This window comes from Rhipicephalus sanguineus, chromosome 7, assembly GCF_013339695.2.
Source record: "Rhipicephalus sanguineus isolate Rsan-2018 chromosome 7, BIME_Rsan_1.4, whole genome shotgun sequence".
NCBI lineage: Eukaryota > Metazoa > Arthropoda > Arachnida > Ixodida > Ixodidae > Rhipicephalus > Rhipicephalus sanguineus.
In genome coordinates this window covers 23,127,666-23,154,120 of record NC_051182.1, presented here as the reverse complement: position 1 = coordinate 23,154,120, position 26,455 = coordinate 23,127,666, and the positions used below count along the sequence as shown (strand labels likewise).

Genomic DNA, 26,455 nt, shown 5'->3' with positions numbered 1-26,455 from the left:
CCCAACTTTAGCACCGGAACGCGGATGCCGTTTCACGACACAGCTGGTAAGCCCCATGCCGCACCACGTTATTGAAGTTAGACTTCCAGTGCTCTGCGTAGACACTCAACGCAAAAAAATTCAGCGCGGGACAGACGCTCTTCGCTTTCCGCGCGCTTCCAGAAACCCCACGGGTCCGGCACAGCAGCGGCGCGGCGCGCTAGTTCATTGCAAAAATGCCCACGCGGGAGCCGGCACTGACCCACTGCCATCTAACTTCAACACCAACCGACGGTGTCTTCGTTTATTCTAGGCATGTGAGGAGCGCCGTAGAGCATGGCCTGCGAGATTTGCTGCCGCCAGCCAATCTCGGAGGTGATGCGTAGAGCATCGTCACGTCGGCGGTAATACTATATGGCCCTTCGATGTTCCGGTTTTGCTGAAGAGGCAATCAGCGCGCTCCAAAGACGATACTTTTGCGATCGTTTCACAATGATAACTAGATTCGTTTGAGACCGCGCCGACGATGCCACGCGCGAAGTTTCCAAGCATGTCCCAAGCCAGGTTGTCTTTTTCGAAGAGCAACGCTCCACCGTGAGTAGTACCTACTACTTCGTTGCATGTTCGCATTGATGCGATAGGTGCGTCAAACATGGTATTTCCATATTTCGAAAACAAGGCTAATATCTCGAGGTCGAAACCTCCAGCATGCGCCTATCAGGGGCATAGCCAGAAATTTTTTTCGGCGGGCGGGCGGGGTGGGTTCAACTATACTTGTGCTCGTGCGTGCGTTTCTGTGTGTTCGTTTATATATACGCAAGCTAAATTGAAAGTTATCGGGAAAAGGGGGTTTGAACACCCTGCCCAACCATGATAGGCGCCTATCCTGCACGTGCACACACGCTACAGTAAGCAGCTATGAGTACGCGTAGGTTAAGGAAAACCCGCGTGCGTGTGCAGTGCTGGTCATTCTACCTTTGTATTACACCATAGACCGCATATAACGCAAGTCGCCGGAGGAGCGAATATACGCGCTATAACCAAAACGCCATTTGTCAAACACTGCACGTGTGCGAGAAGTGACGAAGAGGCAGCCGTGCCGTTCCGTGATCCGAGTCGTGCGACTGGGGTGTGAATTATCATTTCCTTAAAGTTGCAAATGTTGACAGCCTAACGTTCGCGGGACGGCCGTGCCGACAAAACGAACGCCGAAAAACGCCAGGCCTGCGCTGAAACCGCAGCACAGTCACAGCGAAAGCTGGAAGAGCGGCGTTTCTAGAGTCCGTTGTCAGCTCTCTTGTGGCTACAATACAAGTACACTAGAAAGATACCCACTACGCCATAAATCACAATTTTTGTGAAGTTGGGAAGCACCTACTATGCCATTATTCGTAATTCTGCGGAGAAGCGAGGCACCAGCCGCACGCCTGTAAGGAATTATGTGCACTTTGTTGACGCGACTACTGATGATGATGAAGAATTATGGCTCAGCCCTTTGTAATGGGTTGGAAGCTTTAAACGGCCCACCAGTTAAGTAATTTGCATTGGGTGACGCCCGGTTGCTATTTCCCTCTCCCGTCATGCTGTATAACATACGTTGCCGTGGGAGAGAGACGGGGTGGGGTGAAGAACTTTACTGAGACCCCAAGTAAATGGATCATGCGCTTATGGGATTCTTTCGCAACCAATACAAATGCACTTGCGAGGAACCCACTACGCTCTAAATCACTGTTATTTTGTAATTTTACTGAGACCACGAGGAAATGGATCATGCCCTGATGGGCTTCATTGGCAACCAATACAAGTGCACTTGCGAGAAACCCACTACGCTCTAAATCACTGTAATTTATCTGAGACCCCGAGGAAATGGATCATGCGCTTATGGGCTTCCTTGGCAACCACTACAAGTGCACTTGCGAGGAACCCACTACGCTATAAATCATTGTAATGTTTGAGAAGTAGGGCAGCAGGCACTGGGCCATTTTTTGTCATTCTACGAAGAGCCGTGGTACCTGCTAAACGCATGTAAGGCATTATGCGCACTTTGTTGATGCTGTGCCTGACGACGATGAAGAATTATGGCAGAGTCCTTTGTAATGGGTTGGAAGCATTCAACAGCCTACTCATTGCGCAATTAGCATTGTGTGACGCGTGGTTACAGAATTCGCGTTGTGCAACGCGTTGCGCGACGCTTGGTGCTTATTTTACTCTCTACCACGCTATATTGCATATGCTAATGCGATTCCTTCCCGACATGAAGTCAGTATAGGACCTTTTTGCATAGCAGTTCCAAGCACAGGAATGGCTCAGAGGTTGAATACTGGGCTCCCACGCAGAGGGCCCAGGTTAGAACCTCGTTCCATCCTGGATTTTTTTTCTTATTTCGTTTTTTTTCTTATTTCGAGCGATACTGGTTACGGACACCGGCGGCGGCGGCGGCGGACAACTACGGCGCCAAAAACGGCCGGTGAAATGATCTCATAACAGCTTTCGCTGTAAAAAAATAAGCGCCGTAGCAGAAAGTCGCCGACTAATACCTGTCACACGGGCAGGCTCACTGCGGTTATCCTTAAAGAGGTGGTGCCACCATGTTTGTGGCTTGCGCGTTCTTTGCTGTAAGCGTTTCCTATTGGCCGCGCGATCGACCTATAGGTGGCAGCAGCGTCGCCGCGTTAGTATGGAGAGGCGGTCGGAGGCGCGTATACAAATGCACACAGCGGCGTTTCGTAGTGAGCAGTTTGAGCCGATTGTCGGCGAATAAAATGCGTTGATTGCTGCTTACTGGTAATATATACACTCCACATTGTTGAATTGATGCACGAAGATCATCCAACGTTCCTATTACTAGTGAGAGAAGCGCAATCTGCAGATGAAAGGGATGCTCGTCCTGGATGACAGTCTGCGCTTACGCACTATATATTGTTGTTTTCTCTGTACGTGTTTAGCTTGTGTTCTGTGTACTACACACTGCTGTAGCACGACTGAACTACTTAAGTGTTTACTTCTTGCTCGTTTGTATACCAGCCCATTAACCTGTGCAACGAGTTCAATAGCACTGTTCACGCGAATACGCATACGCAGGTAAGAGTTTAGCACAGAGCTTTCATCATTTGATTACGTGCACGACAGTGATGTAACAAAGGTCCGGTTATTTTGTGGAATAAATGTCTTCTTTTTTCCAAAATAACAATGTCCGCTGCCTTCCATCAATTTATAACAACTCCACACAAACGCTCAAGATAATGGGAAAAAAAGGATGAGGTTTTGCGTGAAATTATACGACATAAATGTAAGGCACGCCGTCGGGCTAAGAATACGGGTGGTTCTGCATATATTTCGCCGCAAGTTCAAATTGCGCGCGGCAACACCGTTTTATCATTGCCGTGTTATTCCATTGTCTGGTTTTTTTAGGGACAGTTTGAGTACCGAAGTCTCAGACTTAACTCGATAGAATTATTTCGCTGTAGCGTGACCACGACCGTAAAATAAAAGGACATCTTAAGCGCAACTAAAGCTCGTCATGAACTACACTGCCGCACTTATACACCTAATAACAACACGAAAGTGCACGAGCCTCGTTTTTGTTTACCACGGAGTCGCTAAAACGCTGCATTCACACACAATTTAATGCTCCTCATGCTTGGGACTATGCCAAGCGCACTTTAGGATGTGCTTGAACCAGAAAGCGGCATCAGCACTGAAATGATTTTGGGGAACGAAGGGTACGACACCAATACAGAGCCCTCTCGAAAGTCGCACTCACTGATCTTATTACAATGCACATGCAGCCGAGCAAGCCCATTTGCTTCTGTACGCAATGTTAGGTATGTTAGGTTAGGTTAGTTAAAATCGCGCTAACATAACAGAACAAACCACCCTTTGAGAATGTGCAGGACGTACGCGCACATGCAAACACGACGTGGCTAGCAGAAGACGCAGGGAGCAATCCACAATAGCCGAGCTTCAGCCAGTAGCCGCCAGGCGGCGACTCCGCTCGATCTCGCGGCCAATAGCTCCAGGAAGCATGATGCACGCACCAAGATTCATGTATTCTCGCTAAATAATTTAATATCGCCTTTTGATGATGATGATGATGATTAGTGGAGTTTATTGGCGCAAGGGCCAGATGTGGCCAAAGAGCGCCAGAGCGATGATAATGAACTGTGCATTACGCAGTGTGGGTAAAACAGATGTGACGTGGCTGTAAATGGGCCTAAAAGCAGTCGCTGTAAGTGAGTAAGATATACATACATTAAAATTATGGCAATAACAAATGATGTGTGCTATGAAGACATAAAATTCATTAAAAATAATACGAATATCTTAAAAACTTGGCGTGGAGCACTAGTGCCTCGGCAGAGCCCTTAAAACAAGGGCATGGAGGCATGGGCTCATTGAAAGCTACTATCACAGCGGCATCTTCTGGACAGAGGACGCGCTATGAACTTGTTGGGCTAAAAACATTCAATACTACATCTTTTAAAAATCCAAGGACTGATTTTGCGTCAAAAAGCGGCTCTTCGCCGAGAAACATAATAGGATGTAGAGGAAGATGATAGCGGTATGCTAAGGGAAAATATTTCTTTCTCTCTCTTTCAGCTTCCGGACACTCCAGGAGGACGTGGAGGACGGTTAGCCTCTCGCCACATCTACCACACGTAGGAGGTTCATCGCCAGTCAGCAGAAAGCTATGGGTACCATATGTGTGTCCTATTCTGAGGCGACAGAATAGGACATCAGTTCGCCGTGTTCTCGTAGTGGAGGGCCAGTAACCTAACTGCGGCTTAATCAAGTGAAGCTTATTATTCATTTCTGTGTCCCACAAGCGTTGCCAGTGGCTTCGCAGTTTCTTACGTAAGAAGGGTTTTAGATCTGTTGCAGGGACAGTAGCGGTAGGGTTAATAGCGCGCAATATAATTGACGTGGCCATTTGGTCAGCTAACACATTGCCCTCGATGCTTCTATGGCCAGGTACCCAGCAAATAGTAACATGCTGGTTGGACATATACGCTGTACACAGAACGGAATACAGCTTAATTATTACCGGGTTTTTTAATCTAAAAAGTGATTTTAATGTATTTACGACGCTTAACGAGTCTGTGAATATAACTGATTTTTGTATGTTTGACTTCCGTATATGCTTCACAGCCGACAATAGTGCATAACCCTCAGCCGTAAAGATACTTGTTTCCGGGTGCAGTCCACCGGATTCCGAGAAGGATGGTCCGACGGCTGCATAAGGCACCCCTGCATGCGAATTAGAAGCGTCGGTATAAAACTCTACGCATGAGTAGTTGGACTGGAGTTGTCGGAAATGCATTTTAATATGTGCTTCTGGTGCATGTTTAGTGATCTCGACAAATGAGGTGTCACAATGTATAAGCTGCCACTGCCACGGCGGTAAAAGTTTCGCTGTGGGCATAGGACAAAGTTCTAGCAGTGGAACATCCATTTCCTCACTTAAGTTTCTCACACGCAAAGAGAACGGCTTTCTCGCTGCGGGTCGATTATGGACGAGGGTGGCAGCGGTCATATCGTTTATAGTTGAATAAGAAGGATGTTTGATGTTTGCGCGTACCTTTATAAAATATATGAAACTACTATAGGATCGCTGTAGGTGAAGTGACCACTGATTCGACTCTACATAGAGGCTCTGGATCGGACTTGTCCTGAAAGCACCGGTTGCAAGTCGGATGCCCAGATGGTGGACGGGGTCTAGGATTTTTAATGCACTTGGCGTTGCGGAATGATAAATTATAGAGGCATAGTCAAGGCGCGACCAGACAAGACTTTTGTACAACTTCAAGAGGCACTTTCGATCACTACCCCATGTTGTACGTGATAGAAGCTTTAGGACGTTCATCGCTTTCAGACATTTCATTTTTACATATTTAATATGGGGTATAAACGTGAGCTTAGAATCTAAAGTGGTTCCCAGGAATTTATGCTCGCTGCTGACAGAGAGTTGGTCTCCCTTGATCGCAATACTTGGTAGTGACATTACCCCTCGTTTGTTGGAGAAAAGTACGCAAGTACTCTTCTGGGTGTTTATTTTAAAGCCATTCTCATCCGCCCATTTAGAGAATTTATTCATTCCAAGCTGCACTTGTCGTTCGCAGATAGACATATTGCATGATTTGAAACTCATCTGCACATCATCAACATACACGGAATAAAACATCGCGCTTGGAATTACTGACTGCAGAGAGTTCATTTTTACAAGAAAGAGTGTGCAACTAAGCACGCCCCCTTGCGGAACACCAGTCTCTTGGATGAATGATCTAGAGAGAGCATTTCCCACTTTTACGCGAAAGGTTCGGTTAGACAGATAACTTTCAATTGTGTTTAACATGTTCCCATGGATGCCCATGGCGGCAAGATCGCGTAGAATCCCGAATCGCCATGTGGTATCGTACGCTTTCTCTAAGTCTAGGAAAACCGAAAGTACAACCTGCTTATGAATAAATGCATCTCTGATGTATGTCTCTATGCGAACAAGGTGGTCTATTGTCGACCTCCCCTCTCTGAAACCACACTGAAGGGGGTCTAGTATACTGTTACTTTCTAGAAAGTGAATTAAGCGCCGGTTTACCATTTTCTCATATAGTTTGCATAGACAGCTTGTTAACGCTATTGGCCTGTAGCTGGCGGCTAAGGACGGGTCTTTGCCTTGTTTAAGTACCGGGATGACTATCGCTTCTTTCCATAACAATGGAATATACCCAGCTGCCCACATGGTATTGTAGAGGGTTAGGAGTGTTTTTAGTGCTTCGGGGTGAAGATACTTGATCATTTCGTACATTATGCGATCGCCACCTGGCGCCGAGTTGTTGCAGCACGCAAGAGATGCCTTAAGTTCAGCTAATGTAAATGGGCAGTTGTAAGCCTCACTGGGTGGACGTTTACATTTAAGGGGCTGCCGCTCTTCGCGTTCTTTGAATCTTAAGAACGTTTCTGTATAGTGTGATGCACTTGAGACATATTCAAAGTGTTCACCTAGGCAGTCCGCCTGTTCCTCCAGGCTCTCACCTCGGCTATTTACCAAGGGTAGGGGGTGTGACTCCCGACCCATTAACTTGTTTACCCTATTCCAAACCTTCGTTTCGTCGGTGTAAGAATTTATACCGGAGATGTACCTATTCCAACTTTCTTTCTTTGCAAGACGACGCGTTCTTCTGGCTTGTGACTTAACCTGTTTGAAATTGACGAGGTTTTCAGCCGTTGGGTAATTTCGGAGTAATCTCCAAGCTTTATTTTGACTATTGCGCGCTTTCCGACAATCGTCGTTCCACCATGGTATGCGACGCTTATTAGTCATTCCGTTAGTTTGCTTAATACATTTCACTGCAGCGTCAATAATAAAAGCTGTTAGGTATGCCACAGCATCGTCTATATTAAAATCACCAATGTCATCTCCGTCTAAAAATGTGCTTTCTCGGAACAGTTCCCAGTTGGCTGACTTGGTGTTCCAATGAGGAAAGTCAGGCGAGCATGTATCTTCTTTTGTTAACTTCAACATAATCGGGAAGTGGTCACTCCCAAAGGGGTTCTTGACAACGGACCACTCCAGATATGGAATTAGTGTACTCGAGACAATACTTAGGTCTATAGAAGAGTATGTGTTGTGTGTAGTGCTATAATACGTTGGTTCTTTTTTGTTAAGTAAACATGCGCCTGACGAAAACAGAAAGTGTTTTATTAGGCGTCCTCGCGCATCCAAATGGGAGTCGCCCCATAGGGGATTATGTGCGTTTAGATCACCAACGACTATATATGGCGGAGGAAGTTCATCAATGAAGCTTTGAAATTGTGTCTTCGAAAGTTGATAGCACGGAGGAATGTAAATAGAAGTAATTGTTAGTAGCTTACCGAACAGCACTGCTCGGACAGCAACTGCCTCAAGAGAAGTTCGGAGGCTTAATTGCTTACAGGCAACACCTTTATCAACTATTATAGCGACACCGCCCGACGAGGCGGCAGCGTCGTCACGGTCTTTGCGGAAGATGGCATATTGCTTTAGAAAGTTTGTTTGTGTGGACTTGAGATGTGTTTCCTGAACACACAGCACCTTTGGGGTATGTTTATTAAGAAGTTCTCTAATATCATCAAGATTATGGAGAAGTCCTCTCACATTCCACTGTAGGATCTGTGTGTCCATTTTAGATGTGTTTTGTGCTGTGTGCTCAAGGATGGAAAATTAGCTCACGGACCCTTTCCAGGGGCCGTGACTCGACATTTTTCTTTTTTGGATCGGTCGACGGAGTCGCGCCGATCCTTAGGCGCTGGCTGCGCCCTCACGCTCGGTGTTGTGTCCATTGCATCTTGCGAGGCGCTGGACACGCGCTCTTGCGAGCGCTGCGTTTGTTTTGAGGGCCTCGCCTCAGAAGACGAGACCTTCGCGCCCCCGAACCCGGAGGTTGGTGGGTCCTTCTTGGATGGCGGAGCAGCACTGGCTGCAACCGCCGAGGGGGCGGGTGGCGTCACCGCCGGCTCACTACGCGTGTGCCGGACAGCCGCCGAAGGCCGTCGTGGCGCTGCCCCCTGACGCGCCACTTCGGCAAAGCTGGTTTCTGGTAGGTAGGACACCTGCCTTCGTGCCTCCTTAAATGAAATGTTTTGTTTTACTTTAATTGTGACAATTTCCTTTTTTTTTCCAGCATGGGCATGACCGTGAGTATGCGGCATGCTCCCCATTACAGTTCGCACAGAGAGGAGAGTTTTCACAGGCATCAGATGTGTGTTCTTCAGCACTGCATTTGGCGCAAGTTAGGCGGTCTCGGCAGTTCTGTGAACTGTGGCCGAACCGCTGGCATTTGAAACATCGGAGAGGGTTTGGTATATATGGCCTCACTCGAAGCTTGATGTACCCAGCCTCGATGGAGTCGGGCAGTACACTTGAATTGAAAGTAAGTATCAGGTGCTTAGTCTGGACTTCTTTGCCATCACGCCTTATCCTAATTCGTTTCACGTTGATGACATTCTGTTCGCTGAAACCCTCCAGGAGTTCAGCCTCCGTCAGCCCTAACAAGTCATCATCTGAAACAACGCCACGGGTGGTATTCATGGTTCGGTGTGGGGTTACTATTAAGTTGGTATCTCCAAATTTCGCTAGATTAGGCAGTCTCTCATATTGTTTCTGGTCGCGGAGCTCCAAGAGGAGGTCACCACTTGCCATTCTCGATACTTTATATCCTGGGCCAAAGATTTCGGTCAAAGACTTCGAAACTAGAAAAGGTGAAAGTGTTCGCACTGGTTTGCCGGGTGTGTCAGCGTGGATAACGTGGAATCGGGGGAAAGATACTCTCTGGTGACCAAAAAACTGGAAGACTTCGTCGGTGCGCCCTCTTTTGTGAGGGCGATCAGGGAGTGGGGGGAAGGAACTAGCCATATGTAAATGTTTATATTTCGGCAGCAGCGCCAGCCACCCACCATGGAGTCCTACAAGGGGACGCTGCAGGGTCTGTAAGCACAGGCCCTGCAGGCGCCAGCTGTACGCCACCACTATAACCGAATATGGTGTATCCAAGGTAGGATAACCACACAGGGTTAACCCTTGCCGCCAGGAAACACGGAAGTCAATGGAAGAGAGTAGAGGACAGGAAAGATTTAAAGTAAGAGAAAAGACGAAGATGTGAGGGGAGAGGCAGGAAAAGGCGACTGCCGATTTCCCCTGGGTGGGTCAGCCCAGGGGTGCCGTCTACGTGAAGCCGGGGCCAAAGGGGTGTGTTGCGTCTGCCGAGGGGCCTTAAAGGTCCAATCACCCGGCGTCGGCTCAACCCCCAGGATCCCCTTTTCCCCGGACACGGCAAAGCCACGCACGGCTAGGCGTGGGAAGGGGTCGAAACCACCCCGTTAGCTCGAGTCCGTGGTGTCGCTACACACCAAACGCCTGCTTGTGCAGACGCCCCTGCGGGGAATATCGCCTTTTGATGTGGACAACTTTCGGTTTCGGTTTCTGGGCGCCGAGGCTGGGCAGTGACGTAGAAGTGTAGGAGGCTTGGTCACGTGACCACACAAGGCTGTGACGCACTTAACCAGGAAGCGATCGAAACTCTGCGAGTGATGCAGCAACCGATGCTTTGCCGGCACTATAGTGAACTAGAATATATTCTAGTTCACTTCAGCCGGTACGTACGTTGCGGAGGTCACTCACGTCACTACAGCAGATCTGGTGTGACGTCACTACAACTTTCGTCGCCTTTCCTATACAGCTACATCAGAGTTGGCGCGCTAGCGATGGGTTTCGATCGGGAGAATGGGCATTTAGGTACACTTTGGAAGTGAATTAAAATATATTGTTACGCTGAAGCGACAACGGAGTCAAAGGAAGAGGAGAACGAAGTGCGTCTCTCTTTGGAGCAACTCGGTGTCGGCGCGGCAACCCTTCGTCCCTTTCATCTATTCATTCGTAAATAAACACACCTCATCGTAACAGTTTTTGTTGGAGGTGCTGGGTACAATAACGGCGCCCCCGACGAACGACGACGCACCGACCGCTGAGGCGCAATACGTGGAGCTTCGCCGAAGTCGACGAATTGCTGGTCTGCTACCCGCGATGGCCTCTGACGGCAACAACGACAACTTGCCACCTGCTTCCAGTATTCCATGGCAGCCCAACATCGAGCCCCGAACCTTCGCCGGACAACCAGGGGAGGATGTCGACGCATAGCTCAGCTTCTGCCAACGGGCGAGTCGGTTTAATGGCTAGAATGCTACTGGCCAGCTGAACAATGTAGGCCTCTTCCTTAAGAGAACAGCATCTGTATGGTTTGAAAACCATGAAGAAAGCTTGACGACGTGGCAGACGTTCGTAGATGGAATTAAGAAGTGCTTCGGAGATCCCCCAACTAAAAAGAAGCGCGCCGAGCAAACTCTCATGCAGCGAGCTCAAGTTCCTGGGGAAACCAGCACGACGTATATAAGTGCTCAAGTTGTGCAAGGCCCTGGACCCTCGGATGACAGAAGAGGACAAAGTTGGTCGTGTTCTAAAAGGGATCGTGGAGGACGTATACCAGTTCCTCATAGCAAAAGACAGTCTGGAGTCTGTAAGTGACGTCATTATGCACTGCCGTACATTTGAAGGTCTGAAAGCTGGACGAATTACACCAACGTTCGGACGCCTAGCCAACGTAACTAATCTCGGCAGTGTCAACGTGCTTCCAGCCCCATCTGACCTTGCGTCGGTGATTCGGCAAGTAGTGCGCGAAGAGCTCGACCGACGTAAGGCGGCTTCTCTCCCGACTCCTAAGGCCCGAGAGCCCTTTCCTCCCTGCGACTTTGGCGCGACGTCCATCAACGCCGCCTCCTTTGATGCCTACAACTTCGCGCCTCGTCCTAGAGTGCCAAGCCCTTCTACGAATGCACGTCCGAGTTACCAGTCGTTTGATGGTTACGCACGCAGACCACCTGCACTTTCTCAGGAGTGGGACGGCCGGGCCATTCATCTTTCTACTGACATTAGCAGTGCATCGCGTGAGCGCCCCAAATGCTTCAACTGCGGCGTCCGCGGCCACGTCGCCCGATTTTGTCCTCATCGCCGTCGCACGTCAGCACCGTCCTATGAGCGACCGCGTACTTTCTATCGGCGCAGCAATCAGCACGTTGACGGGGCACACTGGCCCGCTGACTGACAGCATGACAAACCATCGGGTGAACAACCGCAGCGACTCGCCGGCTTCTGTGCGGAGCTTGACGCCGCCGTCTTCGCGCCACCGAAGGTCCCCATCTCCTCGACGACGTCTCACGTCACCGCCACCGGGAAACTAATGATTTTGATTGATTAGTGTGGTTTTCTGGCGCAAGAGCCATGGGTGGCCAAAGAGCGCCATGTCTTCTGTGTGGTGTTGCGATGACCAATGATTTCGATGACAGGGTGGATTATGGCTGTATAGAGGCCTAAAATCACGCGCTATAAATAAGCCTAAAAGGGATGTATAGGGTATAAAATTATGACAGTGACAAGTGGTGTGATGTATAGGTGTGGGATGAATGACGAGTGAGTATGGTATTTACAAGTGAGAGGCGGGAAAGCAGCACGAATGCCTCCTCAAGGCCTTTGAGCCCAAATGCCGGGAGGCAGGTGCTTGCTTTGAAAGAATTACCACAGCAGCAGCCTCAATGATGAGACCGCGCTACGGAGCGCCTGGAAAAATAACATTGAAATTTATTTCCTTTAGATATTCGCATAGGGACTGATACTTAAAGAGAGGTTCTTTGCCAATGAACATATCGGGATGGAGTGGGAACTGGAGGTATATTGATGAGAAGTGCTTTTTCCTGAAAGCGTCTAGTTCCCTGCATTGCAGTAGGATGTGCAGTACAGTGAGGGGGTCGCCACAGTGGTCACACAACGGTTGGTCGCCTCCGGACAAAAGGTATGTATGTGTACTGTGTGTGTGTCCTATTCGGAGTCTGCAGAGTGTTACTTGTGTACGACGTGCCTTGGATATGGGGGCCAATTACCAAGGTGCGGTTTTATAAGATGTAATTTATTTTGCTTTTCCTTATTCCATAGGTGCTACCAATGTGCCCTGAGCTTCAATTTTAGGATGGGCTTCAGGTCCAGTGCAGGGACTGTCATGGGTGTATCGCCAGCGTTTCCGTGAACGGAGGCCGAGAGCCGGTCCGCCAACACGTTCCGTTCGATCTCGCGATGCCCTGGCACCCAGCATACAACAACATGCTGTCCGAACGTGCAGATAGTGCATATGAGTGAGTAAAGAGAAACAAGGACAGTATTTCTATGTTTTTTCAAACTTTTTAAAGCTTTTACAACACTTAGGGAATCTGTATATATAACTGCATTGTCTATCTTTAATTGTTTAATGTGTTTACCGGCCACCAATATTGCATATGTCTCTGCTGTGAAAATGCTTGTGTTAGGATGCAGAACGCCGGCATCCGAAAAGGATGGACCAACCGCGGCGTGGGACACAGAAGTGTGAGACTTAGAGGCATCGGTAAAGAATTCTGGAAAAGTGTATTTGTGCTGGAGTTCGAGGAAGTGTGTACGGATATGTGCAGCAGGCGCGTGCTTAGTAACTTCCACGAAGGATACATCGCCATCTATGAGTTTCCACTGCCAGGGCGGGGGATATGCGGCGGGACCCAGCAGACGGTGTTCAAGAAGTGGCACACTCATTTCTTCAGCTAGGCCCCTCACACGAAGTGCGTAGGGCTTTCTGATGGCAGGACGGTTTTCAAACAGGATTGAACTGGACAGATCATTGATAGCAGAGTAAGGGGTGTTCCCCATTCGCGTTCACCTTGAGGAAATATACAAAAGAGAGGTAGGATCTCTGGAGGTGTAACGACCACTCGTTCGATTCGACATAAAGGCTTTCTACGGGGCTAGTACGAAAAGCACCCGTAGAAAGTCGAATGCCTAGATGATGGACCGGGTCAAGCATCTTCAAGGCGCTTGGTGTCGCAGACTGATAGGTTATCGCCCCGTAATCTAGGCGCGTGCGTATGAGGCTTCTATATAAATTCATCAGACACTTTGTGTCACTACCCCAAGTAGTGCGTGACAACACTTTCAGAACATTCATTGTTTTTATGCACTTGTTTTTATATATTTTATGTTTGATATGAAGGTTAGTTTCGTGTCTAGAATTACACCTAGGAATTTCTGCTCCGTTTTCACAGGTATTCGCTGGCCGTGGAGGTGAATGTCCGGGTCAGGATGGAGGCCTCTCTTTCTTGAGTGTAATACGCAAGTGCTTTTTTGCGGGTTAAGGCTGAACCCTTTCTCGTCTGCCAACTTAGTTACCTTGTTCAAACCAAGTTGCACCTGCCGCTCGCACATTGCGAGATTGCAAGATGTAAAGCCGATTTGTACGTCATCGACATATGTGCAATAAAACATGTTACGTGGGATGGACTGGCGCAAGGAACTCATTTTGATAATAAAAAGTGTACAACTCAATACACCACCCTGCGGAACTCCTGTTTCTTGGACAAATATTCGAGACAAAACAGTGCCCACTCGAACACGGAACGTCCGATTGGACAAGTAACTATCGATTATGGTGACACAGTCACAGAGCCCTTTCCAGGCCCTGTAATGCGGGCTTTTTCTTTTTCGGCGCGCTCCAACGAGATGCGCCGTTCCTTCGGCGCTTGAGACGCCGTTGGGCTTGCCGATGTATCCATCGCCTCGGCAGAGACGCTGGATGCCCGCTCGCGGCTAACGCGCACGGGTGTCAGAGTTTTGGGGCTTTCTGCCTGAGGAGAAGGCCCTGGGTCTGCAGATCCGGAGGCCTGCATGCCCTTTGGTTGCGGAGCAGCACGGGCTGCTTCCGCTGAGGGTGCGGGTGGCGCTGCCGCCCGTCCACTTTGCGTGGTACGGGCGGCCGCCACGAACCTTTGTGGCACTGCCCCCTTGCGTGCCAGGTCCGCGAATGTAGGACCCTGTGCGAAGGAAAGGCGTTTGCGCGGCTTCTTAAACGAGATATTTTCAGTTACCTTGAGTGTAATTATTTCTTTCTCTTTTTTCCATGAAGGACAGCTACGAGAGTATGCTGGGTGAGCACCTTCGCAGTTTGCACAAAGGGGAGTTTCCACACAGTCGTCTGCAGGGTGATCGTGTGAACTGCACTTGGCACATGTTTGACGGCCGCGGCAGCTCTGAGAGCCGTGACCGAAACGTTCGCACTTAAAGCAACGCCGCGGGTTGGGTATATAAGGTCTGACCTTTAGCTTCAGGTAGCCTGTTTCGAGATATTCTGGTAGGGTGCTTGTCGAAAATGTAATAATCAGGTGTTTTGTCGGGATTTCTTTGTCGTAACGTCTGATTTTAATTCGCTGTACGTGTGTTACATGATGTTCATTCCAACCCTCAAGGAGCTCACTCTCAGTCAAGTCGAGCAGGTCTTGGTCAGATACTACACCTCGGGAACTGTTGAGGGATCGGTGTGGTGTAATAGAGACAGGGGTGCTTCCAAAAGAGGCAAGTTTTGAAAGTTTTTCATACTGGGTCTTACTTTGAACTTCTCGCAAAAGGTCCCCACTAGCCATTCTTGTAGCCTTATAGCCTTGACCGAGTGTACTGGTGAGGCATTTCGATACAACAAAAGGAGAAATGGTTCTTGCGTTCTTGTCGAGTGTTTCGCAATGTATTACGTGGAAGCGTGGAAAAATTTCTTTGGGTTTGAGCAAGGCATTCAAAGTCTCTTCGGTGCGACCTCTCTTTGTGAGAGGACGATCATTCAATCGAGGAAATGAGGTTGAGGCCATATATTATGTATAGTTTCGGCAGCCATGCCAGCCGCCCGCCATGGAGCCCAACATGGGGACGCGACAGCACTTAGATATATATAAGGCATGCCAACGTCAGCTGTACACAGCCACTATAACCAAATATAATGTGCCCAAGAGAGGGCACACACACAAGGTTAACCCTCGCCGCCAAGGAAAACGGAAGTAAATGGAAGAGAGGAGAGGACAGGAAAGATTAAAAGTGAGAAGGAAAGACGAAGATGAGGGGAGAGAGAGACAGGAAAAGGCGACTGCCGATTTCCCCTGGGTGGGTCAGCCCAGGGGTGCCGTCTACGTGAAGCCGGGGCCAAAGAGGTGTGTTGCCTCTGCCGGGGGGCCTAAAGGTCTAATCGCCCGGCGTCGGCTCAACCTCCAGGATCCCGTTTTCCCCGGACACGGCAAAGCCACGCACCGCTAGGCGTGGGAGGGGGTCGAACCTCCCCTCCCCCCCCCCCTGTTAGCTCGGGTCCGTGGTGTCGCTACACACCAAACGCCTGCTTCCACAGACGCCCCTGCGGGGCACCGGGAAACCAGGCGGCGCGACCGATGGAGGTGAGGTCGCCAGTCATCTTCAGCTACACACCCTAATGCCTCCGCCAGTCACCATGTGTCATTACAAGATTTGTGTTTCTGTGGACAATGTTACTACGCTGGCTTTAGTGGACACGGGAGCGAGTGTCTCCGTTATCAGCAGGACTTCAAAATCCAATTAGGCCGTAAGGTGATGTTTCGGTGGGATAACAATAGCACATTTCATGCTGTGAGTGGAGAATTGCACCGACCCCATGGTGTGTGCACCGCGAACGTTCATTTCTCTGATAACGTGTATCAAGCCGAACTCGCAGTGCTCGCTAAATCCACGCATAATGTCATTGTTGGACTAAATTTCCTACAACAGTGCGGTGCCACTCTTGACTGCGGTACTAGCGAGCTCTTCCTCTCTCCTCTTGCCGACCAACCTGCTACCTGTTCGCGCACCCTCGCCGTCCTTGAAGATTCCGTCTTACCGGCACGTTCATTGTCCAGCGTCCAAGTTACTGTTGTTGGTGTCGACACCGAAGCATTTGATGCTATTGTTGAGCCCATGCCTTCAGTCATTGCGAAGAAAGGTGTACTTGCACCTCGTTGTATTATCTCTCTGGACTGTGGAACAAGTGCGTTGTGGGTGTCAAATTTATCAAACCAGTCTGTTGTGCTACCCAGCGGTATGCGACTCACCTCGTTTGAAGCGGATACCAGCCTCGGCATAGACGCCTTAAGTAATGACGCCTCGCTCGAAGGCCGAGCGCATGAAACCGGCCCTGGTGTCCCTGAAGACTCTTCATCGTTTCTGAATATGGTCAACAAAGCACTGCCCTCCGAAAAGCGTCAAGCCCTGGTCAGCGTCCTTAGCAAGCATGCTTCATTGTTTGATTTCCCCCAGGACGACAAAATTCGTCTTCCAAATACGCGGGCTCGCCACAGGATCGACACGGGGTCCGCGCATCCCATAAGGCAGAAACCATACCGCGTGTCCGCATCTGTACACAAGGTGATCGCTGAACAGGTGGACGACATGCTGGCCAAGGGCGTCATCCAAGATTCTGCTAGCCCATGGGCTGCGCCGGTCATCCTCGTGAAAAAGATTAGTTTGTTTGTTAATTCGGTTTTTATGGCGCAAAAGCAGCTGAGGCTATGTTGTGCCAGTCACGAGGTATTAAATATGGGGCAGTGATATCATGCAGTTTTAAAGCTTACTTAAAAAGTCACCTTCTTTAAGAAAGTTCAGCACGTCTGACAACGGTACTAAAGGCTGATCTCCTAGAAGCAGAGCAGGATGTAGAGGTATGTGTTGTTTGTATAATTTTCTGAAATATTTCTGTCTGCGTTTCAACGTCGGGGCATGAAATTAGGATGTGTATGAGTGTTAACGGTTGTTGGCATTTTTCACATGTTGGTTGTTCTTCTTTTGTGAGTAGAAAGTTGTGTGTCGGGTGTGTGTGGCCAATACGGAGTCTGCATAAAATGACCTCAACAAAGCGTTCTTGATGACGACAGGTCTTCCATTCTCCAAGTACAGGCTTAACTAGATGGAGCTTGTTATTTGTGCATGAGTCCCATTGTTGCTGCCATTTGCCTAACAGTGCTTGACGAATTGTTCTTTGGCTGTCTTTCAGCGGGATTTTTATTTTTGTGAGTGCTTTGTGTGCTGCCAAGGAGGCGTATTCATCTGCTTTTTCGTTGCCCGGTATACCAACATGACTTGGCACCCAGCAGAAACGGATAGAAATTTCTTTGCTATTTAAGAACACCATGTTTAGGATGTCGCCAAGTAATGGCTCACACTCGGACTTAGCATGCAGGGCCTTCAGTGCACTTAACGAGTCGGTGTATATGATTCCTTTCCTGTGTTTACCAGCGATTATTTTCCGGACTGCTTCATACAAGCCGTAAACTTCAGCTGCAAAAATGGAAATACACTGAGGTACTCTCACACTTAGGGCACTCTCCCCAGTCACAATCCCAATACCCACATGGTTTTTTGTTTTCGAGCCATCTGTGTAATATTCGGCGTAATCCCTACGTTTATCCTGAAGTGCACGAAATTCTAGGATGAGGTGTTCTGATGGGGTGTCTCTTTTCTTGAGATGGCTTAATGACAAATCGCAGAGCTGCGCGAAATCGGACCATGGCGGTAGTCTTGGTGGTTTTATTGCGACATTTAGTGCCTCTTCGGGGATGGCATACCTGTGACAACACCCTTCGAAACGTAAGATAAGTGGCCTAATTGAGTTTGGTTTGTTTAGGTAGTGTAAGCGTGACTTACACTTTGTGGCAATGTCGTAGCAGATGTGTTGGGGGGATGACCTTATTCTTAAAACATAGGACATGGCTAGTAATGCTCGTCGATCACACAAAGGAGGCTCGTTGTAGTCTACGTACAGACTTTGCACGGGCGATGTTCTGTAAGCGCCATTAGATAAACGCAGCCCAAGATTATGCACAGGGTCTAGACGACTTATGTATGAATCTCGTGCTGAGCCATAGACAACTCAACCGTAATCTAAAATGCTGCGCACAACGGAACGGTAAATACGCAGCAGACATAGACGATCGGAGCCCCAGTGCTTATGGGATAATACTTTGAGGAGGTTGAGTGCTTTGTTTGCCTTGGCTTTCAGTGTGTTTATGTGTGCCAGAAAGTTAAGTCTTCGGTCAAATGTAATTCCTAGAAATTTATATTCTTGTTTTACCTGCATTTCGATGTTGTTTAGTTTGAGAACTGGGTCAGGGAATACTCCCCTTTTTTGTGTAAAGAGGACAGCGGTAGTTTTTTGTGTCGAAAAGCGAAAACAATTTTGGTCGGCCCATTTCGTAAGCTTATTGATTGTCATTTGAAGCTGTCTCTCACAGGATGAAAGACTGGAGGCACGACAGGCGATTTGAAGACCGTCGACGTATACGGAGTGCATTATTGTGGGTGGTATGGCCTTGTTGATTGAATTCATTTTCACTATGAAAAGAGTGGTGCTGAGGATACAACCTTGCGGTACACCATTTTCCTGGGTGAATGTTCGTGATAACACTGTGCCCAAACGTACTTGGAATGTTCGATTTGTCAAGAAATCGGCCAGGCAATTAAGCATTTTCCCACGAATTCCCAAACTTGCGAGGTCAAGTAAGATTCCGTGTCTCCACGTTGTATCATAAGCCTTTTCTAAATCGAAAAAAACCGCCATACAGTGCTGCTCATACAGAAATGCCTCTCGTATGTGATGTTCCAGTCGGACAAGGTGGTCAGTGGTCGAGCAATCCTTCCTGTACCCAAACTGATGCATGTCTATTAAGTTTCTGGAGTAGAGTATGAATGTCAGTCTGATATTTGTGATGATTTCATATGTTTTTGCCAGGCAGCTTGTTAGGGCAATCGGTCTGTAGCTGCTGGGAGATGTGGGGGATTTTCCGGATTTTAGAAACGGCACGACTATTGCATTTTTCCACTGTTCTGGCATTATTCCAGATTCCCAAATTCTATTGAAGAATTTCAGAAGGGCCTCTGTTGATGCCGGAGATAGGTGTGCCAACATTGCATAGTGAATACGATCAGGGCCTACGGCCGTTTGTTTACCATTAAGGAGGACACTGTTTAATTCCTGTAATGTTATTGGGCAATTATAAGCTTCGTTTGAGTTATCTGTAATTGGCAGTCTCTGTTTCTCCGCAGTCTGTTTGTATTTCAGAAACGTGTCGGAGTAATTCGCTGAGCTAGAAACGTTGTGAAAGTGTACACCTACAATGTCTGCTTGTTCTTGTAATGTTGTTTGTGTGCCCGGGCTCGTAAGTATGGGTATAGTGTACGGCGTGTAATCTCCCCTGAACTTCCTTACCTTGTCCCACAATATTTTGGATGTGACTGAACTATTGATCCCAGATATATAGTTTTGCCAGGATGATTTCTCTGCCTGCCTACGGATGTATCGCGCCTTGGCTTTGGCCTGTTTAAAACTTACGACGTTTGTGTAAGTAGGGTACCTTCTCAGGACACCCCAGGCCCTATTCTGAAGTTTCTTTGCATCGGTACATTCCGGAGTCCACCAGGTCTTTAACTTCTTCCGTACTTTATTTGACGACTAGGGTATGGATTTTTCAGCGGCTGTGACAAGAATTGCGGTGAACTTGTCATTTATCTCATCGATATTAAGGTTTGATGAGAAGACCTGTTCCAGATTCACATTTTCTTTGAACCGAGGCCAGTCCGCGCGTTGTACTAGCCAGCGACGTGGTTTAGTAGGAAGGGTGGGTAGGTTTGATGTTAGGTTGATGATCGCAGGTAAATGATCGCTTCCATAAGAGGCGTCAAGAACTTCCCAGTTAAAATCGGTAAAAAGAGACGGTGAACACAACGCTAAATCCAGGCAACTGAATTTTTGAGAGCTGGGTGAACAATAGGTCGGTGAGCTTGTGTTTAAAAGACAAATGTTGTTTGATAGAATAAAATCTTCAATTATTTGCCCCCTCTTGTCTGTTTTTTCGCTGCCCCATAGAGTACAATGAGCATTAAAATCTCCGACTAAAACGAAAGGCTTTGGCAGTTGTGCTGTGAGGCCGTGCAGTTCGAGGGCAGTGATATGTTGATGAGGAGGAACATACAGTGAACAGATGGAGATGGTTTTGTGCGCTAAAACAGTGACAGCCACAGCCTCCAGAGAAGTGTTTAATTTAATGTATCGGGTAGGGGTGCGGCCTTGTACAACTATAGCGACTCCTCCCGATAGGCGGCTAGAGTGTTCGCGGTCTTTCCGGACAACAGTGAATCCTTTAAGGAAGTGGGTGTTTTTCGCACCTAGATTTGTTTCTTGTAGACATATAGCGACTGGTGAAAACTTGTTGATGATGTCCTTGATGTCACCCAAATTGTGTATCAGCCCTCTACAGTTCCAGTGCACAATAAAAACCATGATACAATAAAATTAAGCAAATATACACATATAGATTGTTCGGGTGATTAAACGAATGATGGGTGACATTATATACAAATTCAACAGGTGGCGTTGCCCTAAGTTACAGAGCCCGTTCCGGGCCCTGTAATGCGGGCTTTCTCTTTTTTCGCACGCTCCAAACAGCTGCGCCGTTCCTTTGGCGTCTGAGACGCCGGGGGAGTGTTAGTTGTATCCATCACCTCTTCCGAGGTGGTGGGTAGTGCCCGCTCAGCAGGCACGTTCGTGGCAGCTTCTGGCCTAACTGCGCTTGCAGTGGCCTTGGGTCCGGCAGGCTCGCGAGTCTGCTGGCCCTCTTTGGGAGGTGGCGGAGCAGCACAGGCTACTCCAGCCGGGGGCGCTGATGGAGCGACCGCAGTCACACTCCGTGCGACTTTTGCGGGCGCCGGAAGACGTGGCGCGGCGCCCCGGCGCGTCACATCGGCGAAGGAAGGACTTGACTGATCATGGAGTGAAAACCGTGTACGTGCCTCTTGGAAGGACAGATTGAATTTGACTTTGAGCTCTAGGATTTGTTTTTCTTTTTTCCACGAGGGGCACGATCGCGAGTAGGCAGGATGGTCTCCTTCACAGTTTGCACAACGGGATGCTGAAGTGCAAGTTTCCGATGAGTGCTCGTTGGAAGAACATTTTGCGCAAGTAGCTCGTCCTCTGCAGCTTTGCGATCCATGTCCAAAGCGCTGGCATTTGAAACATCGACGGGGATTTGGTACGTAGGGCCTCACACGGAGCTTACAGTAACCGGTTTCGATGGATTCAGGTAGTTCGCTTCTTCCGAAGGTGATAATTACGTGTTTCGTTGGGATTTCTTTGTCGTCTCGCCGTATTACTATTCTTTGGACCTTGACTACGTTCTGGTCCTGCCAGCCTTCCAATAATTTACTTTCAGAGAGTTCGAGAAGGTCGTCGTCAGAGATGACCCCGCGCACTGTATTCATGGACCTGTGTGGGCCTACTGAAACTGGGACGTCCCCAAATGCTACTAGCTTGGATAGGTCGTCATATTGAAGCTTATCGCGAACTTCCAGAAGGAGGTCGCCGCTTCCCATCTTAGTTACATTATAGCCTGGGCCTATTGCTTCCGTCAGAGTTTTCGACACTAGAAAGGGTGAGATTGCTCGGACTGTCTTGTTTTTTTTCTGGCTATGCACAACATGGTACTTGGGGAAGGACTGCTTTGGTTTGGATAGTGTGAAAGATTCTTCGGTGCGCCACCTTTTCAGGCGGCGATTAGGTAGTGCGGGAAAAAAGTTGGCCATACGGATAGTGCAAAGTTCGGCAGCGATGGTGGCCACCCACCACCGAGCCCAACAAGAGGACGCTACAAGGTAGTAACTTGAAGTCGCCAGCCATGCATCGCCGCTATAACCATATATAACCACCCAAGGTTGGGTAACTACACAAGGTTAACCCTTGCCGCCAGGAAGATCGGAAGTAAACAGAAGGGAGGAGTTGACAGGAACGGTGTAAAGTGAGAGGGAAAGACGAAGATGAGGGAAGAGAGAGACAGGAAGAGGCGACTGCCGATTTCCCCTGGGTGGGTCAGCCCAGGGGTGCCGTCTACGTGAAGCCGGGGCCAAAGGGATGTGTTGCCTCTGCCGGGGGGCCTTAAAGGTCCAATCACCCGGCGTCGGCTCAATCCCCAGGATCCCCTTTTTCCCGGACACGGCAAAGCCACGCACGCCTAGGCGTGGGAGGAGGTCGAAACCCCCCCGTTAGCTCGGGTCCGTGGTGTCGCTACACAACAAACGCCTGTTTGCGCAGACGCCCCTGCGGGGTATTGTATTTATAGTGATGACGATTTGGCGAGAGTTTAAATGAGCTACATCATTTGAAAAGAGACCCAAGCTATAGTCTCTGCAGTCTGTAAATCAAGGGTAACAATATACGCATCGCAGAGTGAGAAGACACAGAAGTGTGAGAACACACGGAAGAGACGGCATTGCGCAGAACATTGATATCCGCAATATTTTTTCACATTATATTGCAATGGCAGGATTACTATGGTTGTGCATACAAGAACAACATAACTACGAAACAAGGGCTCCACTTGTTTTGATTTAGTGAATCCACAGCTAGTCCGGTGAAGTGCACAAGATATGACCGAGCAGGATAGGTAGTTAGAACAGAATACACGATTAGAGAATTACACTGCATCTAAATTGGGTGGCTTAGCTTAAGGCGTTTGGCTGAGTTATGCTTCCTGAAGACAGTGGATTTACTTTAGCCTTTCTCAAAAAGACGCATGATAACGCGAAGCCCAAGCATACGTGCTGTTAGGCACTTGGCGTGGAATTCGCAGTCAACCCGCAACACGGAAGCGTGGTAGATCATGCTTCCCGTTGCAGAGCACGCCCTGTGCTGCATCCGTAGCCGAAGCAATGGTTTATTAGCACTGCTTACAAACCATGCGTGGGCTATAGCACCGCGTATGCAGAACAAAACAAGCCGAGCAACCCCCTCCCTGCCCGAGCAGACGCTTTCTAGCCACGAAACAGGCAACCGCGTTCAAGAGTGGGATGATTCCAGCGCCGCCGCTTCGTTTTTCGGGAGCTGCCAGCCTTGAGGAGATCACATACTGTGCCACGCCCGCAGGCAAAAATAAAAGTGTTCCCTACACCTCCAAGGCTAAAAGTGCCGCTTGCTCATAATGCCAGGAACACACGAGCACAAATACGCAATAAATGGACAGCCACCGTTGCCCAATTGCTAGAGCCTTAGACGCGTTACCCGAAGGTTAAATATAAGAATATGTGGGGTTTTACGTGCCAGTTCTAAAACATGCGGCTTAAACTTGGAAGATAACGCAAGAACTACAGAAAAAGTTAAGGAACACAAAAGGCGATATGGTAAACAAAATCGCAAAGGTAACATTGAGAGATCGGAAGACGGAACAAATGGTTGAGGGATAAAACAGATGTAACGGATATTCTAGTTAACATCAAGAGAAAGGTATGGATCTGCGCCGGCCAGGTAACAGTAATAATAATAATAACAATAATATCTGGGGTCTAACATGCCAATCACGATATGAATATGAGGTACGCCATAGTGGAGGGCTCCTGAATTTTCGACCACCTGGTGTTCTTTAAAGGGACACTAAAGGCAAATATTAAGTCGACGTTGATTGTTGAAATAGCGGTCCAGAAACCTCGTAGCGCTGCTTTTGTGCCAAGGAAGTGCTTATTTTGAAATAAAATCACGTTTTTAGTGGTCCGCATCGCGTTAGCGCGCTTCAAATCTCCCGCCTGAAAATACGACTCTCATACGTCACTGCTGCCATGCCCAACGTTGCCCGCTTTTACTGCGCGGCCGCCGACACTAGTAGCAGCCGAGCGGAAGTAGCGGGACCCACAGTAGCAACAACGGCGCTGCGGCAAAGACTTGCTCGGATGGGCACATTGAAAGCCGTCACCAAGTTGCGGTTGGTCTCGTAATCCTCAGTACGAAAGTGCAGCGAGCACACACGCGGAGGTTTTGACTGTTTAGCACACTGGCGCAATGGCATGTCACTAAGCCACTTCGAGCGTAAGGGTTCATTCCGCGGCACCCAGTGAAAAGACACACCGGTTTCCTTGCTGCGGCACTGGCGTTGTGCACCATTCGGGCATCCGGCAATATCACACGCATGCGCCATTTTGTCGAACTTTCTGTCAGAGCGACCTTCACGAGCGCGCAAAACACGCACGGCAGTACGCGATCCCGAAACTACCACTGAGACGGGCGAGGCACAGTTCGGCGAAAACGGAACCTTTGAACCACGCGCGCCGTTCCCCATGGCAACGCCACGGAGGTTTTGTTTTCCATGAATCAAGCGGAAACGTACAAACAGCATTTTATTACGTCTTTTGATGCTCGGAATGTTCTTTTTTTTACTGCTGCTACTTTGCTTACTAGTGATTTATTGTAGGCCGACTTCCCTACGCCATCGGGATCACTTCGAAAATGTCCCACTCGTGGCGCTCGTCATGTGATACATTTAGCTTAATTTCTCGGTAAGTAGGGCACTGCTGTTGATAATATTGCCGTTTTAGAAGTTGTCATACATTGGGCTTTCACTCTGACATAAATTGTTATTTGCCTTTAGTGTCCCTTTAAGGTGAACTGATACCGCGCAGCACGCGGGCCTCTAACATTTCGTCTCTGTCGAAATGCGATCACCACAACCGGGTCAGCAGCCGAGCACCGTAACCACTGTATGACCGTGGCGGACGTTACTCAATGGTTATGGGTTCCTTTCCTACCAAAGACAGTTATTATTTTCGTCCGCTTTAATTCCTGCCGTTTATATTAGAGTTACTGCAGTACAAATAAAGCCAACAAATAATGTTGTCTATGCTTTCCTTGGCTTCGTTGTTAGCTTCCTTATGTCGGGTCAACCAAAAATCACGCCATCTCCCGCTAAAGGGGACCATGAGGCAATGCGAAGCAGTGTTTCGGCATGTAGAGCCCGCGTTTCAGAGGTGGAGTGGTGAGGGGGAAAGGGGAGAGGTGATGTGGAGAGGGGGAGGGGAGAAGGAGAAAGGAAGAGGAGAGAGGGGAGGAATGGAGAGGGAAATGAGAGGGGGAAAGGGAAGAGGGAAAGCGAAGGGGAGAGGTGATGTAGAGAGGGAAAGGGAAGAGAGGGAGTGGAGAGGGGAAGTGTTGAAGGTTTGCGCATGCGCAGTAAGGGTGGTCACGCCGCACACCACAACCACCACCGGATTGAACTCCGCCATAAGATGCTTCACATCTAAAACGCAGCCCTTGATCCGTTACAATTTTAGGGGCGTAGCTCCTCTTAGTCTAACCTTGTCCCATGTCAGGCGTAACCGGCAGTATCTCCCGAACAGTATAACAGATGGCGCTGTCCCATAGAGATAGAAAAAAATAAAAATAAAATAAAAATAAAAACAAAAAAAGAATAAATAAATAAAACATAAAAAATAGAAATAAATAAAAAATAAAACATAGAAAAATAAAAAAGTCAAAAAGAAGGAAAAACGGAAAAAGGAGAAATAATCAAAGCGGCGTATCGCTTTGATTACTGCTGGGCGAAACCACTGATTATTTCACGGTGTACACATGATTGCTTCAGGAGCTTCGCCCAAGCTCTTCATCATTCACCCGTGGATATGCTGTATTATTTTTATGTTATTTATTTCACATTTTTAAGATAATACGAACAATCACTTTATCCAAGGTCAGCCCTACTAAAAATAGGATTGTTACTAGCAGAAACATTCCCCATACCTTTTTACTTTGTGATAATCGGGGGTATGAAGCAGGCACGAAGCGAAGTTATGAATCTCTTATAACAAACTTCCCAACGGCGTCAGTGTTATCCAAGACTAAAATAATCAAGAGCATTTTTTTTCTTTTATTTTGGAACAATGCTGCAGAATCCGGCACACTATCAAGATAGTGCCTCTGAGCCTCATTCCCGCAAACAATTGCTGCATGCGGTGCTTATTACAGAATGACATGCGAATGCTCTTTTGTTCACCAGTTCTGGAGCAACATATGTTTGGAAAGTTATGGTTGCATTAAGCTTATTTACAGCCATTCAAATATATAATCCCACTGATATTTGTATTCTATCAAGTGATCAAGACAGTAAAACCATCGTTGCATTCGAAACTTCTTTTTCATGAAATATAGGTGTCCACCTCCAGCCGACTATCAGCTTACCTACAGGGATCAGGAAGATTTCTGGCCCGGCTGTTGCAGGAAGCATGGAAACGAAGCTACTATAAAGAACT

At 48.3% G+C, this 26,455-nt stretch overlaps 1 protein-coding gene across 1 annotated transcript in view; it reads right to left on the bottom strand.

Moving 5' to 3' along the window:
- Positions 1-20,773: 20,773 nt before the first annotated feature.
- The window catches only part of LOC125759087 (proteoglycan 4-like), a 36,659-nt gene continuing 30,977 nt past the window's right edge, over positions 20,774-26,455 (bottom strand). The window contains exon 3 of the mRNA XM_049417344.1: positions 20,774-21,154. Coding sequence (XP_049273301.1) covers positions 20,774-21,154 — 381 coding nt within the window. The remainder of the gene's footprint in view (positions 21,155-26,455) is intronic.